This window comes from Microchirus variegatus (genome assembly GCF_963457635.1).
Source record: "Microchirus variegatus genome assembly, chromosome: 17".
Lineage (NCBI taxonomy): Eukaryota > Metazoa > Chordata > Actinopteri > Pleuronectiformes > Soleidae > Microchirus > Microchirus variegatus.
This window is the reverse complement of record NC_139818.1, coordinates 18,081,171-18,099,170: the sequence shown is the minus strand read 5'-3', so window position 1 is coordinate 18,099,170 and position 18,000 is coordinate 18,081,171. Positions and strand designations below refer to the sequence as shown.

The 18,000-nt window shown below is 40.8% G+C and overlaps 3 protein-coding genes across 4 annotated transcripts; all 3 read right to left on the bottom strand.

Moving 5' to 3' along the window:
- Positions 1-84: 84 nt before the first annotated feature.
- On the bottom strand, positions 85-3,204 carry LOC310939325 (L-xylulose reductase-like; the record flags this gene model as incomplete). The annotated part of the gene is made up of 8 exons (XM_083904040.1): positions 85-188; positions 933-1,050; positions 1,131-1,195; positions 1,320-1,419; positions 1,803-1,845; positions 1,931-2,085; positions 2,216-2,313; positions 3,153-3,204. The coding sequence occupies 8 exons, from the start codon at positions 3,202-3,204 to the stop codon at positions 85-87; spliced, it is 735 nt and encodes a 244-aa protein (XP_083760166.1).
- A 1,303-nt stretch (positions 3,205-4,507) lies between these two features.
- LOC310938872 (L-xylulose reductase-like) lies at positions 4,508-9,089 on the bottom strand. Its single transcript, XM_083903500.1, has 8 exons — positions 9,025-9,089; positions 7,855-7,952; positions 7,337-7,491; positions 7,193-7,235; positions 6,028-6,127; positions 5,877-5,941; positions 5,681-5,798; positions 4,508-4,638 (listed from the first exon to the last, which is right to left on the bottom strand). The coding sequence occupies exons 1-8, from the start codon at positions 9,074-9,076 to the stop codon at positions 4,535-4,537; spliced, it is 735 nt and encodes a 244-aa protein (XP_083759626.1). The 5' UTR covers positions 9,077-9,089; the 3' UTR covers positions 4,508-4,534.
- Positions 9,090-10,589: 1,500 nt separating this feature from the next.
- On the bottom strand, positions 10,590-17,153 carry rfng (RFNG O-fucosylpeptide 3-beta-N-acetylglucosaminyltransferase). 2 transcript variants are annotated; one of them, XM_083903965.1, is made up of 9 exons: positions 17,041-17,153; positions 15,340-15,882; positions 13,475-13,523; positions 13,284-13,386; positions 12,986-13,139; positions 12,805-12,890; positions 12,429-12,594; positions 12,241-12,326; positions 10,590-12,161 (listed from the first exon to the last, which is right to left on the bottom strand). In XM_083903965.1, exons 2-9 carry the CDS (start codon positions 15,814-15,816, stop codon positions 12,068-12,070), a joined length of 1,215 nt encoding a protein of 404 aa, XP_083760091.1. In that variant the 5' UTR covers positions 15,817-15,882; positions 17,041-17,153; the 3' UTR covers positions 10,590-12,067. The 2 variants fall into 2 exon arrangements, with proteins under 2 accessions (XP_083760091.1, XP_083760092.1); XM_083903966.1 differs by having other exon boundaries at positions 12,986-13,094.
- Positions 17,154-18,000: the final 847 nt, after the last annotated feature.

The following is an 18,000-nucleotide window of genomic DNA, read 5'->3' as shown; positions in this document are numbered from 1 at the left end:
AGATGCATTTTATTTTTCGTAAAACAGACCTGATGAAGAAACCCGACGAGACTGATTGTTGTTTGTTCTTGTGAGCACGATTGGTCAACATGCCAGAAAGCCTCCATCCACTGGCAGAGTGACTCCATTAGTCATGCTGCTCTTATCGCTCAGGAGGAACAGAATACTGTTCACCACGTCCTCCACCTCTGCAAACACAAACACACACAAAGCCTAAAAAAATAGTCTTGGCAGAGTCCGGCACAGACCGTGAACTTTCCAGACTCTCAATCGAGCTATAAGAGCTACACTATAAGCACTTTCCACATCCACAAGACCCACACTGACTGCATGGACAGTCGCAGGCAAACAGCTGCACCATTGTTCCACTTCCAGAGTGGAATCCACATTCCTGAATCTGAATCGACCTACAGGCTCCTTCTCAGCACTCTTTCATGAACACACACACACACACACACACCTCCAGGTCACTTTTTTTAAAACTATGCAAATAAAGTCAATTCAGCATCATGGGAAACACAAACTTGATTGTATTTTAAGAGTGTGGGCTGTATTTTTTGTTTCCCCCACTGGGTGGCAGTAGAAACAAGCGATAAGCACCACATAAACACTGATATACCAGGGATCGGCGACCTTTACAATGAAAAGAGACATTTTTGTCCATTCTCCACCCAAATAAAATGAATCTGGAGCTGCAAAAAAATGACTTTGAAATAAAAATAAAACCATTTTATGTATAGTTTATGCCTGAGAAAACTTGCCTAGGATAAGTACATGAATCTAAAAATGGACAAATGTGTACTTCTTCATGCACACATCACAGAATTTAAGTGCCTTTCAGGGACGTTTTTTCAATATCGCATTTGAAGCACACACTATATTATACACTAGACATACTATACTGAGGTTACATATATTCTGCTTCGACTGACCTGCAAAGCGACCCAGGGGAATGCGATCCGTCATAACCTTGGCTTTTTCGGGGTCGCTCCAGGTCAGACGCCCCCTCTCAGACATCACAACTGTGGGGTTCACACTGTTCACACGGATCTGATCACAACACAAACCACTGGCATTTCAGTTCTAACAAGTCCCAGCACATTCAAAGAGGAACTTAAGAGTGCATGTACCTGGTTTGGTCCCAGCTCCAGAGCCATCACTTTAGTCAACATGTCCAGAGCTCTTTTAGTGGAACCTGAATAGAGGAAACAAGGGAAATGAAACTTGAAATTAATTTTGAAAACGTTTAAACGTTTTTTGCTTCCTGTAAACTGTACTTGAGGAGAAAGTCGGCACATGCTTGTTCCTCTGTAACTCACAGTAAATAGCATGATCTCTGAGGGCACACTGTGATGCCTGGCTGGACACGTTCACAATGGAGCCTCCTGACCCTCTGGCCTTCATACCACGAGCCACAATCTACACCACACGGAGGTGAAGGTTTAGATTGATTAAGTAGAAGCAGTTCGGTAGACACGTCAACAAATGGTATTATTGTCTGTTATAATAATTCAATGAAAAAAGTGTCAACCCAATTCAATTTGTTAAATGTCATTTTCAAGATTTGCAAAGACATGTGAAGATATGACAAATGGATTTTTCATATTTGCAGACAGTATGTGCAAAACTGGAAAAAAAAGCGGCCCCAGGATGGAACCTTGAGGCACACCTCTAGGAAACTCTTGCTTACTTCACTATTAACTATGGGTGGAAATAAATCTCCTTCTGGAAAAAAGCTTCAAAAAGAAAAAAGAAGGAATTACAAGATGTGGAAAAAAAAAAGTGTAATGTCCTTCACTTACCTGAGACACATGCAGCACAGCTTTAACATTCACATTGAATGACCTGGAAATGAAAAGACATGGCAGTAATGATTCTCACACATTTCTTTGACTTGTCTTGTGTAAGTTCTTGTAGATATTTGTCTCACTGGTCAAACTGGTCCGGTGTGACCTCCAGAAACGGCTGCAGGTTAACACGGGCGGCGTTGTTCACCAGCAGATGGATCGGACCGACGTCCCGCAGCGATGCCTCCGTGGCCTCCCAGTCTGCCAGGTCCACACACACCGGAGTGATGGCGGAGCACTGTAAGAGGAGCAACGATCAACACTGTTTCTATTTACATACATGCACTATGAAAACAGCTATATAAATATGCTGTTATATTTTGACTGTATGCTGTATTTTTGTGCCGGTGACGGCGACGGTGGGATACCTCCTGCGTTAGACTGTCCAGGTCAGCCCGTGTGAGCGTGACCGCCGTGACCTCTGCCCCACAGCGTGCCAGAGCCAGAGCAGTGGCCCTGCCAATCCCTGAGACACAAAAACAGAGCTATCACACACACATTCCACACACGTCTCAGTCTATGACATATGTGGTAATAATTATTTATTTAATCTTTCTATCGCTGCATCCATCCATCTTTCTTTCCTTGCAGGTAAGAGGTTCTAAAACAGAGGACAACTCGATCCTCATTTAGCTTTCGTTTTCGCAACATTGACAATCCTTATTCAGTGTAGTCGATGTCTGATATATGACTGTAATAACGTAATAATAAAAAACTTTTGATGACGTCAACTTATTAGTAACTTAGCAGCTTTTATCAACCTTCTGAGAGCAACATTGAGATAATAAGGAACCGGTAAGAATCGCTCTTACTCCAACATGCCGATTTGATGATTCAGCAAATTGAACACAATAAGTGTGAGTGCGTGACCCTAATGTGGAGGATAAAGCTGGAGAAAATGAATGGATTGATGAAGAATTCACTGAATACATACAGAATCTGCAGAACAAAACTGATTTGGTGTTTGGCAGTCTTGTATAAAGTACCTTGAAGGTAGTATCTTACCAAAAAATTACTTCACTTTTTATAATATTATTAAGTAAAAGTCTGGAAGTATTTGACATTTTCTGTACTTAAGTATCAAAAGTAATTTTCTGATATAACATGTACTTGAGTATTAGAAGTAAAAGTAAGTCAAAGTTGCTAGAAATATAAATAACAAAGTAAAGTACAGATACATGAATTTTGGACTTAAGTACAGTGACGAGGGCGTGGGAAGCCCAGCAGCCTGAGTGTTTCGCTGTAGTGTGCACTTTAATAACTTCCTCTCTTTCTCAGTGTGTGTGTGTGTTTTCTTATATTTACCTTTTCCTGCTCCGGTGACCAGAGCGCGTTTGCCCTCAAAAGAGATCTCCATGTTTGGCTCTGAGTGCAGAAATCAGCTGTGGAACCTGGAGGAAATATTCAGCTGAACACTGAAAACACATAATACGGGGTCATGTGACTCCTCTGATGCATCATCAAGCAAGGAGGCAAACGCTTACTTCCGTTCCGTTAGTTGTTGATAGAGCAGCAGCAGCAGCAGTGATTCAGTGAGGAGCTGCAGGATACTCTGATCTCTCAAAGATTAAACTTCCACTTGATTAATGGACACAACATGTTTGTCTTCCAGGTCACAGTGAACACGCAGAAACCACGGTGGAAATCTATATTAAAAGGACAGTTTACCCACACAGCAGTTTATCACTGCCTCAGCTTAGAACGGTTCAAGATGGTTGTAATTTTATTTGTAAAGAAACACATGAAGTCATTGTTGCACAGCGTAGAGCAGGGTTTCTCACTTTTGATACCCGAGGGCCAATATAGGAACCCAGCAATGGACTGAGGGCCACCAAAGGAAAAAGAAAAAAGAAAAAAAAAGAAAGAAATCCCATTTATAATCATTTTAATGACCAGATTGCAGTTGTACAGTTTACACTTATTGGTCTGTATCCAGTAATGTCCAATAAACATTTAACAAGCTTAGTAGCTCCTGGATTAAAACTATCAACTGTAATTAATTGTGGGCCGCCAGAAATGTTTCTGTGGGCCACCATTGGCCCACGGGCCGCACTTTGAGAACCAATGGCGTAGAGACCATTTTTAACTATTTTAATGATAAATAAGTGGTTGACTGCAGGGAAGCTGCTGCATCATCGACATGATGGATAGCTGTTTCTTTACTATGCAACACACTGACACACATAATTATTGGTATGATGTAGGATATCGGTCGGGAATTGACATGGGAATAAAATTATTTATTAAGATTCTTAAATTTAAACAGCCGTTGTCGTCTGTGTGCACCTACAGTGGTCAGAAACAGATAGGATTGGAAATTGGAGAAAAAATTATTGATTTAATGAGATCATAATAAGTCATGAGGAGAGATACAGGCTCCCCATTTAAAAAGAAATCACAAGGACTGTATGTTGCCCCATCAATACTCAGTTATCGAGTCAAACTTTATTATTATATTGAATTATGTAATTTAAAATAAAAGAATGACTCACTTTGTTTTACCAAACATCTGGCATTAACAGGACATAATACCCTTGTAGGTGTAAGATACAATCTTCATCCTCTATAATAGTCAACACAGGGAATCTGTTGTTTGGTGCAATAGATGCATTTTATTTTTCGTAAAACAGACCTGATGAAGAAACCCAACGAGACTGATTGTTGTTTGTTCTTGTGAGCACGGTTGCTCAACATGCCAGAAAGCCTCCATCCACTGGCAGAGTGACTCCATTAGTCATGTTGCTCTTATCGCTCAGGAGGAACAGAATACTGTTCACCACGTCCTCCACCTCTGCAAACACAAACACACAAAGCCACGCTTTTATCAATTTGATTTCTCTATTTGCTGTATCTCAAGATCCTGACTGTGAAAAACACCAAAAAAATAGTCTAGGTAGAATCGGGCACGATCATGAACTTTCCAGACTCTCAATCGAGCTATAAGAGCTACACTATAAGCACTTTCCACATCCACAAGACCCACACTGACTGCATGGACAGTCACAGGCAAACAGCTGCACCATTGTTCCACTTCCAGAGTGGAATCCACATTCCTGAATCTGAATCGACCTACAGGCTCCTTCTTAGCGCTCTTTCATGAACACACACACACACACACACACACACACACACACACACCTCCAGGTCACTTTTTTCAACTAATGTCAATTCAGCATCATGGGAAACACACATTTTATTGTATTTTAAGAGTGTGGGCTGTATTTTTTGTTACACCCACTGGGTGGCAGCAGAAACAAGCAATAAGCACCAGATAAACACTGATATACCAGGGATCTGCGACCTTTACAATGAAAAGAGACATTTTTGTCCATTCTCCACCCAAATAAAATGAATTTGGAGCTGCAAAAAAATGACTTTGAAATAAAATAAAACCATTTTATGTATAGTTTTTGCCTGAGAAAACTTGCCCAGGATGACCTGCTTTGAACCTATTTGACCCTAAAAATGTATAAAGTATTTTTATACACACATGTACTATATTTTAAAGAACTACAGTTTGTCGCATTTATGAAATTAAAGAAATACAAAAAGAAAACTGTTGACATTTCATCGCTGAATTTGAGTGTCAGGAATGCCTCTCTGGGACGTTTTTCAATATCTCATTGGACGCGGACACTGGATGTGACGCACAAAATATCAAAACACTTTTATTTAGGCCTTTGTCGCTACAAGAAAGTGTGTAAAAACATGAAAATAAAATAAAAATAAACAGATTTTGGTTTTTTTGTCAGGGCTAAAAGGGGCTGATGAGCCACAGGTTGCAGACCCCTGTGCTAAACTATACTGAGGTTACATATTCTGCTTTGACTGACCTGCAAAGTGACCCAGGGGAATGCGATCCGTCATAACCTTGGCTTTTTCGGGGTCGCTCCAGTTCAGACGCCCCATGTCAGTCATCGCAACTGTGGGGTTCACACTGTTCACGCGGATCTGATCACAACACAGATCACAACACTTCAGTCCCAACGCAAGTAATTAATGAAAAGGGGGACTTAAGAGTGTACGTACCTGGTGGGGTCCCAGCTCCAGAGCCATCATTTTAGTCAACATGTCCAGAGCTCCTTTCGTGGTACCTGAATAGAGGAAAAACGACAGAAATAACTTTCTACTTACTGTAATTTAAATTAATCTGGCACATGGTTGTTCCTCTGTAACTCACAGTAAGCAGTGTGATGGAGGAGGGCACGCTGTGATCCCTGGCTGGACACGTTCACAATGGAGCCTCCTGACCCTCTGGCCTTCATACCACGAGCCACAATCTTCACACAGAGGTGAAGGTTTAGATCAGGGGTGTCAAACTCAAATACAGAATGGGCCAAAATTTAAAACTGAACAAAGCCACGGGCCAAGGTTGAACAAATTAACCTTTTAATAGGGACCCAAACAAGTTTTGCATTGAATATTGAACAAGCAAGGCTTATATAACTTTATACTGACATGCAAAATCGAGTTTCAAATAATAATAATAATAATAATTAAAAAATATCAATGGCATATCAAATAAAATTTAAATAAAAATTGAATGCACCCTTAATACGGGATAAGCGGTATATAATGGATGGATACAAATTGAATGCCTCTTTTCTATTTGCAGCCTTCTGAGGTAAATATCGAAATAAACTTTTTCCACAGGCTAATAATAAATTTGAAAATAAAATGACAATAATGAATGAATCAAACATTCAAGCCTTGAAGTAGCAAGAGAAAGTGCATGAATAAAACGTTAATTATTGCTCAGTTTGCTACACTGATTTGCTTTAACACTGAATATGGAACAAGCAACGCTTATATAACTTAATAGTGCAAAATCAACTTTCAAAAAACAAACGAAAAAACATCAATGGCATATTAAATAAAATTTAAATAAAAAATGTAATGCCTCTTTTCTATTTGCAGCCTTCTGAGGTAAACATCAACATCATGGTGCCGCTGTATAATACAGGCGGGCCAGCTCTAATGTTAATTTGATATTGCCTCAAGGGCCAAATGAAATTACACGGCGGGCCAAATTTGGCCCGCGGGCCAGAGTTTGACACCCGTGGTTTAGATTAAGCAGAAAATGTTAGGTAGACGCTTCTAGTGGAGCATTTTTCATATTTGCAGATAGTTTGTGCAAAAGTTAAAAACATGGGGGCCCAGGATAGAACCTTGAGGCACACCTCTAGGAAACTCTTGCTTCCTTCAGCATTCGCTATGGGTGAAAATAAATCTTTGCCTGTGAAAAACTTTTAACTTTTTGACTTCTTTTAAAGCTTCTTTAGCTGGTTGAAAATATATTGAACAGAAAACAAGTGTGATGTAGTGATATGTTTTTTTTAGCTTACCTGAGACACATGCAGCACAGCTTTAACATTCACATTGAATGACCTGGAAAAGAAAAAGACATAAAAATGGAAGTAATGATTTTGACCACATGTGTACGACTCTTGTAGCTGAGGAACATCGAAGTTTTTTCATATTTGTCTCACTGGTCAAACTGGTCCGGCGTGACCTCCAGAAAAGGCTGCAGGTTAGCATAGGCGGCGTTGTTCACCAGCAGATGGATTGGGCCGACGTCCCGCAGCGCTGCATCCGTGGCCTCCCAGTCTGCCAGGTCCACACACACCGGAGTGATGGAGGAACACTGTAAGAGGAGCAACAGTGCATGTATTCTACTGGACATTGAATAGTGTGGACATTCGTTTATATGAAGAAATGGCCCACGGCAGCTTTAAAATGCCAGTTTTTTTTAATGTTAAGTCTTCAGTCGGGGGATGAGGAGAGACAATAGATGAAGATCAATAGAGATGTGTGGTGGAGAGGAAAGTGACGTGAACACCTTAGACGATAATGGCTGCAGAGATGGAATGGGGGGTTCAGTGTGACACATAAAAGAGAGAGAGAGGGGTGTGTGTAGGAGTCAGAGGTCGGGGATTGAGGCCCCCCTCACACTGGTGGCACGCTACGCGAGTGTGCTTTTTGTGTGTGCCGGGCGACGGTGGGATACCTCCTGCGTTAGACTGTCCAGGTCAGCCCGCGTGCGTGTGACCACCGTGACCTCTGCCCCACAGCGTGCCAGAGCCAGAGCCGTGGCCCTGCCAATCCCTGAGACACAAAGCATCCATAAACACAAAGACTTATTACAGAGTGGATGTGTGTGTGTGACGGCAGAACTGACACACACACACACACACACATTCCACACATGTCTCAGTCTATGCCAAACTGAACTGAATTGAACTGAACAAAGGTTTTTTTTTTTTAATTCAATGTTCACACTGTGTGAAGCAACCGGACTCTTTGAGGGAGCGTTAATCAATTCTACCAAAGTTTAAACACATTCAATATCATTACGTCAGTTCCCATCGTATATGCATACAATTATCTATTTAATCTCTCTATCTATGTGCATCTAAACACTATCTATACATCATCCCTTCTTTTCTTTCAGGTAAGAGACTTGTTTTATATTATATATGATGATGATGATGATGATTTTCTGTGGAACTGATAAACTTGGTTGATTCTGATGAAATATAGGAATAAACAATGCTACGTGAAATAGCTTAAGTCAAATTTATTTTTCATTCTAAAGGTTGCAGCAATTTATTGAAGTCACTTTTTTTTAAATAATATTACTTGAGTAAAATTCTTAAAGTATATGATATTTACTGTACTCAAGGAAAAGGAGAGGAAGGAAATGATCTCATATAAAATGTAGTTTTAGAAGTAAAAGTATTAAAAAGAAAAAGTAAGAAGTTAGGATGGAGCCATGTTGGATCAGTGGTTGGGCAAGTTGTCTTACAACTAGAAGGTTGAGGGTTCAATTTCTGGCTCTAGTCTGTATATGAATGGGTATGAAAGATGTATTCTTCTGATTTTATTTGGTAGTAACGGGTAACAAAGATAAGTGGGAGGAAATGTAGTGGAGTAAAAGTGGCTAGAAATATAAATAACAAAGTAAAGTACACATGTGTGTAATGTGTACTTCAGTACAGTAACGTATTAAAGTATTTGTACTTAGCTACATCTCCAAACACATGGTGTTATGGCGCAGGGGGGCACACTGTAGTTCCCACAGCTGCCTGAGAGTGTCGCTGTACACTTTGTAAACTTCCCCCCTCTCTCGCTCTGTTTGTTTGTGTGTGTGTTTTCGAGCGTGTTTTCTTAGATTTACCTTTTCCTGCTCCGGTGACCAGAGCTCGTTTCCCCTCAAAAGAGATCTGCATGTTGAGCTCTGTGTGTGTGTGAGCGCAGAAATCAGCTGTGGATCAACGTGGAACAGGAATTATTCAGTCCGTGCACGCTGAAAGCACAATGGTCACGTGACTCATTCAAGGTTTTCTTTCACAACCCAAAATGTTAAAAAAAAAGCAACATTTAACCAAATTGCAAAGAGGCAAACACTTACTTTTGTTTGGTTAGGTGTCGACAGAGGAGCTGCAGGAACTCGCTAACAGCAGCAGCAGTGATTCAGTGACGAGCTGCAGGAAACTCGTGCTGTGAGCTCAAAGATTAAACTTCCACATGGTTAATGGGACACAACATGTTTGTCTTCCAGGTCAATGCTGCACTGCACAGTCACAGTGAACACTCACAGTGGAAATCTGCTGTTCTCTCTGACACTTTTAGGGTCTAAAACACTGAAGAAAAATAGAAAACAATAAGAATAAGTCATCTGTTTTTGTGAGTTAAATTGGTACAAGTCTATGTACAATATATAAATCCAAATTGTGTAATGTATTTTTGCATTTATACTCAACAAAGCACATCATTTATTCGTTTAGAGAACTCAATGTTATATACATAAATATAAAAATGCATATCTAATGTACACATTTAAATATAAATAGCTGCAGAACTGGTTAAAATAAAATAAAACATAAACACTATTTATGCACAGACCTGCTGCTGGTGGAAATTAGGCTTCAAAATAAAGGTTTTAATAAGGCCTCAGGTCAGAAAATACAAATGATAAAGAATTATAAAAATATCAAACTTTGAAAGAAACAACAGCTGAGTACCTGTGTGCACTGGAGAACGAAAAATGCAGGTGTTTACCTACCGTATTGAACAGTAATTAAATGTTTTGGAAAGTGAAAAAATAAAATTACAAGTAGCAATATTGAATTTATCCATTCATCTATTTTTTAAAAAACAACAAAAAAAACTTGAGATTAGGACTCAAAGCTCATTTAAAGTTTCAACACACGTGTGTGGTTTCCTGTTGAGTTCCCTTTCATTTTATCTGCAATCTGTTCATATTAACTTGCAGCAGAGCGACACAAACTAAATAAAATTTATTATTATCCATTTGGACGGCATAAAACAAGGTGTTATCTCCAACTTCAACCATCAGCAGTTAAACTGAACCCTTACCACAAGTTAAATTGTATCCCTGAACTTAACCAGTTCCTCAGAAATGTGCTTCTGCCTCATTAGGTCAGTGTTTATCCTTGAAAAGGGTCCTTAAGAGGTAACAAATACACAGACACAATGCACACTCTAACTAAAGGCCTAACATCAACTCTAACCCCGAGTTAAATATTACTTAACCTGAACCTAAAAAAAACAAAACGTCCTATCCAGCAGAGCTGTGAGGAGCCACCACAATCATGTCATGATACCAATCGATTCTTTGAAAAGACATGTACACAAACAGAGGAAGAAGACACTCTAAAACAGTCAAAAAACGCTGAGGACGCACAACGGTTTTATTCTTAAAAAAAAAAAAAATCCACATAATACATGAGCGGTAAAGAGTTTACAGAAGCACTTCTCTGCCCCTCAGGATCACTCACTGACCTGCAGTGAGACATCACTTCTGCAGTTTAGCATGAAAATTAACACTGGTTGTTGAGCAAGTGGAGCCAAAGACACCCAGTTAGAGCAGTGGTCACTCCAAGGGTTGCTAAGCAGAACAATTTGACCTCACGTTGACGCTACAAAAAAAGTTCAGGGATCAATCGTATTATTAGAAACTACCCCTCACAACAAGTGTCACGAAAAATGTTGTTGAGTTGAATTTGTTAGGCTCCACCCACTGATGTCAAAAGATTGCAGTCAGACTAAATGTCCCTTTGCATTGATGTCTTTCCATACATGGATTCCGTGGGCTGAAATCATCATATTATATTTTAAATTTAAAAAAACGGACAAGAATACAAGGGGAGACTTGGTCTCGACCGCGTCATACGACAACAAAAAAAGTGCCGCTCTGTTTTGAAGTACAGAGAGAGCTACAACTACAACCTAAATATATATATATAAAAAACACAAATATTCGCTCGTATGTGATTTATAGGAAGTGACACGGTCAAAGAAGTGCAAATGTGTAGTTCATGACGGATTTAAAAAAGGAAATGTAAAGTGTTGCTCAGTCCCGTTTTTTAAAGTACCTCAAACATTTTTCATTATGAGAAATGACGCTGTTTTTTTCCTTTTCCTTGGCTTTAGCGTCAACAGTATATCAGTACCCTGTCAGTGGTGTGTTGGCGAGTAGGTAGCGATAACAATGTGGGATCCTTCATATATACTATACTGTAGCGTCTGTATGAAGTGTTTTAAAGATATGTCTTACACAACTGTTTTGTGTTCATTCTGCCTCTGTAAAAAGGATTTCATCACAGCCGAGATTTCGTCACCAAGTTTCACAAAATGCATTACAGATACTTAAGTCTCATGGAAACAATATGCTTCACTGAATATAACACACAATGTAAAGATTCCAGATTCAATCAAACCATTTCAATTTTCCATTTAGCAGCGATGTTGCAGCGTTGGTTCCTGACCGCAGGAGCCATGTGCTTTTAGATATTTGAACGTCAAAGTCTCACACCTCAGGTTCTCTATAAGCAATGTGCACGTACAGGACAAGCAACATATACGTAACAGCACGTGTGACGCGGCACACTGTGAAAACATCACTCACAAAATGTCTACACAGTGGCCTTAACGTGCATGTTGGTTGAATAGAAAAGGAGGCTGTTGTGTTGTTGTTGTTGTTTTGTTCTAAAAACGTACTTTCCAAAGCTAAAGCCAATGGAGAAAAAGTCACTCTTTGGTTGCACCTATTAGGATCAGTTCTACCCTTTTGTTCACACCAGAGCTGTGCATTGATGATGAGCTGAGGGGCTGTTCTGAATAAAGGCGTATGCTTAATGTCACATGACGTGAAGGATTCCCAGCCTTGCGTAACGGCCAAGCGGAGGCGGAGGGTGTCAGTGCTGCAGTGGCTCTCTGCGTTTGAGGCGAGGTTTGAGCTTTGGACACCAGTCTGTGTCTGGGTACAGGAGGCAGTGAACCGTCTTAAACCTGAAGGACAGAAAGAGAGAGAGGAGAGTTAGCTCCACACTGTGTGTCACAAGCATCAGGCTGGTGTTAATGTGCTCACCTTGTGGGATCTTCAACCAGTGAAAAACCTCCAACAATGCTGACTACATTCCTTCTGTTCTCAAAGCCGCCGTAGCTGAGCGTCACCTGTTCGAGAAGTAGCGTTACAGCCCATTGCTCTTTAAGGATACTGAAGAAATAGTGCTCTATAAATGGTCAATTCAGCAAATAACGCATATTCACACTCACTTGCTCCAGCACAGAGTCAGTGGGCAGCTTCTGCAGGTTCTCCAGATGAGAATGGAAGAGGCGCGTGTGCGTTAGCGAGACCTCCAGCAGCGCCTCGATGATGTAGCCGATGGTGCAGTCGTCCGGGAGTCGGATCTTCTCTGCTGTGCTGATGAAGTTCCCTAAACTGAAACCCCACGCCACAAGAGTTTCAGGTTAAAATGTGAGTACTTCCTTTGGCTTTTTTGTTGCAAAGACGGTTTTAAACATGGTGAGTTAAGCAGAGGAACCAGTTTTTCTCTTTTATCAGGGCACTTTTAAATGAAAAGGGATTTCCTCTAAGGGTGATTTAAGACATTAAATGGCAGCTTGAAGAGCAGGAGAATCCATGACCTACCTGGCCCAGGGGCTCATTTTCAGTGCCAGTCCTCTGCTGATACAGAAGCCTGCTCCTCCCGTGGCAAACCAGAACTGAACAGACATCTGAAATACAACAGAAAGATGTCAGATGAGCCAGTGGCGGAAGTGTGTAAACAAAAAAGATCACGCAGGGTTACTGAGGGGGGAACTTGACTGACCGATCCGTCACTCTTGACTCTCTCCGCTGCCTCTATCGGGTGATCCAGACTGGGCCTGCCCAGGTAAACATCCTGGCTGTGGTGGTAGGAGGAGAGTAATCGCAACAAGCTGGGCAGAATCACATAGTTATCGTCGTCCAAATGGCAGAACCACCTATAATACATATACACCGACACAATGTCAGCAAGTTAGTACAATTTACATTTATTGTCACGTTGAATAACGGCCACAAAAACACGAGAATTTATGGCCAAAGAACGGGTGATGTGTGAGGTCACAGCGCCGGGGTTCACTCACTTCTTCTGAGACTCGATGAATTTGTCGTACTCCACGGACATCTTGCAGCACAGAGCCTGTCGGGTGTGAGCCGCCGAGCAATTAGTGTTAATGATGTTGACTCCTGTCAAAGCAAAAGGACGGGACGGTTCACTGCTGTGTGCACTGCAGTATATAGTTGACATAAAAGCATAAACTGCTGTGCATCTAACCTGTTCTCATCTGAAGCTCGTGGTCCTCATCATCAGTGAACATGAAAGTCTGAAATGCAGACAAGTGAAGAATATGAAAAACATACAAACAGATACAGTTATCAGAAAGCGCACGGAGCCCATCTCATGTGTTTTTATACCAATCGCTAACAATGATTACAATGATTTTAAAAGGTAAAGGCTCTTTTCATTCTTCTTATACTTGTACATGGTTGAAAACAGCAGGTGTAAAGTGTTTCTACAGGCCAAAAAACTACTAAAATTCTCTCCAAAATCTTCTTTCCTGTCACTTTGGTGGTGTTTCGCAGCAGATATCCTTGACGTGCTCTTGCAGGAAATAGCACAGATGTTTCTGATTCCGTGAATTTGACTGTGCAACTCGAACATTTAATGTTATTAGTCACAGTTGTGTGTTTGTGCTGCGTGAGAGAGAATTCATACCAAGTTCTTCATCAACATATCTCTTATTTTGAAAGGTAAATAAAGAATTAAACTGCTACACCTGACACACCTAAATCACATCTTCTTTGGCACTGAAAATGGTTATTTGCAGATTTCAGGTTCATATCAGAGCTTCTGACTGTGCACAAACACTGTCACGTAGAGTCAGTGTCAGAGCAGGCAGAGACAGACGTGCTCAGCCTGTTCTAAGCCCTGCAGGCAGACTGGAACTCACACACCTTCACATGACAGATGCTTGGGCTAATGGGGTCAATAGGTTTGACCTGCACATAAAAAAACACAGACACCCTCTCCATAAACCACAGTAGAAGAGCTACACTGACACATCTACATAAAAACAAATGACTATGTACAGCTTTTTATTTTACAGTGAGCCATTAACACAGGGAGGGCCCAGATTTTACTGACATGAGAGCAGTAAAATGCAACGGTATCTGGGGGTGAACGGTGGGTTAAGAAAGAGCCAAGCTGTCGATGCAGGGCACAAAAAAGGACGAAAACTGCTTTGAAATTGAGTTCACAGTCCATTTATAATGTCCACTCACTGGATCTGGAGGTTTTTTTTTTAATTGTAACATATGGTCTCCAAAAACATTGCTGATGAGGATGATGGAGAAGCATCATGCAGCTGTTGAAACTGTGGAATAATTCCACAATAACCTCGACAAACAACTTGATCCGACAGAAAAACTGCGGTTGATGTGGTTGAGGGACGAAATGAAGATTTATTTTCATATCAACTTGCTCATGGTTCCGCTGACTACTTTCAGCCAATGCAAAAAGTGACCGCAAACAGTGCAGAATCTCTGGTAGCGACGGAGACAACACCCTGAAAATCACCCCACCATTAGAAAGTGGGTGTACACGGATAAGAGCCAAATTCATCAACAGTAATAAAAAAAACTGGTGGATCCACATGTGCTCAGAACATTATGGCTCAGCATGAGTACACAGTTGACAGGTTGACTGATCACGCTCATAACTTCATCAATCTTTATGGAAGACTGTTTGTGTTCCTGTGCCACATCCCAGCATTCAGCTCTTGAGTAAGGTTTGTGGGAAAGCAGTTACATTTCTGATCTACCACAGAATTACGCAAGCATGGATTTGGACATGTGGTGATTTGGACTGGGGACGACATATAAATATGATTAATGTGATTTAGACTGGAAATTGAGAACAGCACATTATTTCATCAAGGCTGTTACGCACGTTATTATAAATCTTAGCAGGCTTTTTTAAAAAAGAAAAAGAACCTGCTTTTTCTCCCAATCCAATCTATAAAAGAGTAATTATATTAGCTGTTTCATGATAGCTAAGGCACAGGCAGAGTCCAGCTCTATAAAAAGCACTGTGCATTTAAACTAACACCCACAACAGTAAATGACTGAAGCTCTCCTTACCTGCTCTTTTGCTTGGGAAACCCAGGTCTGAATCAGCAGCTCCAGTCTGGACTTGTGGTACTTCCTGGTTGTCTTCACAGCAATAAAAATGTCCTCCAACTCCAACGGGTCATGGGACGTAGAAGCTGACAATTTACCACTCTTTCTTCCAGGGATAGCTCCTCTTTCCTGGCTTGTATGGGAGTCCACTCCTTGTTTGTCACTCCTGTTTATTTCATTGTCAATGGATCCCCACTTGCCCTCATTTTCCGCTGTATAGTCGGGCGCTCCCGGGACCACGTTGTGGTGCAAAGAGCCCGCCTGTGTAGGTCTAATTTGGCGTCGGGGCTGGGGTAGGTCCACCTGGCGGACTGCGGGCTGGAGGGCAGGGATGAAGAGCAGCAAGAGGCCGCAGAACACAAGCGAGAACACAAAGCATGACTTGCTGACACCCACTGATGCTATTTGCATCCTGACCGGCCGATGGAGCAGGTTCATCCGCCCCCAGGGCTGCGGTCACTGCCAGCTCCACTCTGTCCCATCCTCAACCCATCACATGTAGTCCTGCACAGAAAAGGAAAAAGTTCAAATTCATGACAAAAGATGTTTCAACTGTTCTTAAAAGAGCCCACTCAGATAATGATGACTCAACTCATGACAGCAAAGACACTGAGGTGTTTCCTGTCTGCGATTAATTAATATATTAATTGTTTTCTTACTTAGACAATCTGGTTCAGTTCATAAAAACAGTGAAAATGTTAATTCTGTGTTAAAACATCCAATCAAATGTGTTTTTTCGTCAACACAAACCACACATTTACGGTCACAGACGAGCAAACACAAAACTATTTCTATCAAAATTTCAACATACAATTATTAAAGTTATCTTGTTTTTAGACTTGATGCTACAGTTAACATTTGCTTACATTCTGTAAAACAAGACATAAAGTGACGTATCATTTCCACACATTTAGAGCCTTTTGTGCCTCATTGAACACTGCCTTGGCTATGGATGAAGTTAGGACAGAAATAACGTGTCATGATAAGAAACAAAACATAATAAATAGTTTTGTTTTTTTAATTGCATAAGTACAGTTAACAATCTCACTATATTTTTGGCATTGTTTATTCGTATTGTTAGGTCACAGGTACATAATTGTCAATAGCACAATACAGAAATCGAGAATGGATGGATGGAGTATACCTCCAGTGAGAGTACTGGTCAATTAGATCTATGTAACAACTGACTTTTGAACAAGAAACTAAAATGATTGGGAAAAAAACATAACTGGGCTCAATACTACTTGCTTTTTCAGGTCAGTGTAGGGCCCCCACAGCCTATTTTGCCTGGGCCCCCAAAAGTCTTTGGAAACGCCTCTGGCTACAACCATAGCTCAGAAAACAATTACTCCACATACAGAGACTGCACTTACAACCACTGAATTGTATCGTTTTAAAACAACATTTGGGCTTATATATATAGGACAGTTCGGCTATTATTTAATTAAAATGAAACGTGAACTATTTTTTTTTTTTTCAATGCTGCAGCAAGCGTACTACTACAAGAAAAGTGCCAACTGAAAGATTTACACGTTAAGTTTGGATGAAGAAAAGCCTGTGTACTTAAATGCTGTACAACGACATAAAATAAGACCAATTTGACAACTTTTAACCACTTAAAGTTCGCTGGGAATTGACAAAGAAAACACACAGTTAGCTTACTTGGAAAATGACTCTCAACGCCGTTGAATGAGAAATGCCACCGGATCCACTACAGCTGCTCAACTAGTTGTTGTTGTTGCTCTCGTTTTCCGACGTGACTTTAAATTCACCGAAATCTCGGTGACTTTTCTCTGTCCTCGTGAATCACGGGAGTGATTTTATTCCGCGTTCACTGGACGTGTGTCCAGACACCGAGAACTTTCCTCTTTCAGCGCCTCTGCCTCTCTTTAGCGACACATGATCGGACTAACTACTCACAACTACGCTAGCCGCACATAACAAAGTGAGCCGTTTTAACCACATTCTTCATCCGGTTTGGCCTTTCAAAGTAAAAGACTGGCTGGGGCGATTGATAGGAGAGACTCAACTCATACGGTGAGTATTTTGTGTGTTTTCCAACCAGACAGACAGAAGTAAGTGTTACAAGGCCACATAATGAACAATGGCGCTGTTTAGTGTATATCGTTCAGAAGAAACAGTTAACTGAAGCTGAAACTGTTGTCATTTATTTTTACAACATTATGTTTTCCATATTGTGGACTGTCAAAATGGCTGCCGTGAATACGGCCCATTGAATGTGTTTTATGAACGTGTAAGTGAGGGATTTCTGTGTTTTACGTGGAGCACGTTTATTTTGAAAACGTTGTGGGGGGAAATGCACTGCATTTAGCTACACTCTCGTGAACTTGACGCAGCTCTCAGTCTCTGGTACGTGCTGTTTCAGCTGCAGCTCAGCGCCCTCTGTCGGCCATGACGTCTCACCAGCAGTGTTTTTGTCCCCTCTCTCCACCCAAATGCATTGAATATGTAGCTGCAAAACCCATTTATTTTCTCAGGTATAAAGTTGTATATATTTATATACTTTATGTAGAAAAAACAAGTATAGTTTTTTGTTGCATTTATGAAATTGTATTTTTATCTCTTAGAAATAAACATAGTGGTTTTTAAGAGTGAAGAACC

Excerpts from the sequence above, each read along its gene's own strand:
- LOC310938872 (XM_083903500.1), bottom strand. The coding sequence starts at position 9,076 with ATGCAGATCTCTTTTGAGGGGAAACGAGCTCTGGTCACCGGAGCAGGA. Across the intron at positions 7,953-9,024 it reads GGTCACCGGAGCAGGAAAAG|GGATTGGCAGGGCCACGGCT; the intron begins GTAAATCTAAGA and ends TTTGTGTCTCAG. Across the intron at positions 7,492-7,854 it reads TGGACAGTCTAACGCAGGAG|TGTTCCTCCATCACTCCGGT; the intron begins GTATCCCACCGT and ends CTCCTCTTACAG.
- rfng (XM_083903965.1), bottom strand. The coding sequence starts at position 15,816 with ATGAACCTGCTCCATCGGCCGGTCAGGATGCAAATAGCATCAGTGGGT. Across the intron at positions 13,140-13,283 it reads TTCATCGAGTCTCAGAAGAA|GTGGTTCTGCCATTTGGACG; the intron begins GTGAGTGAACCC and ends TATGTATTATAG. Across the intron at positions 12,162-12,240 it reads CTGGTTGAAGATCCCACAAG|GTTTAAGACGGTTCACTGCC; the intron begins GTGAGCACATTA and ends TCTGTCCTTCAG.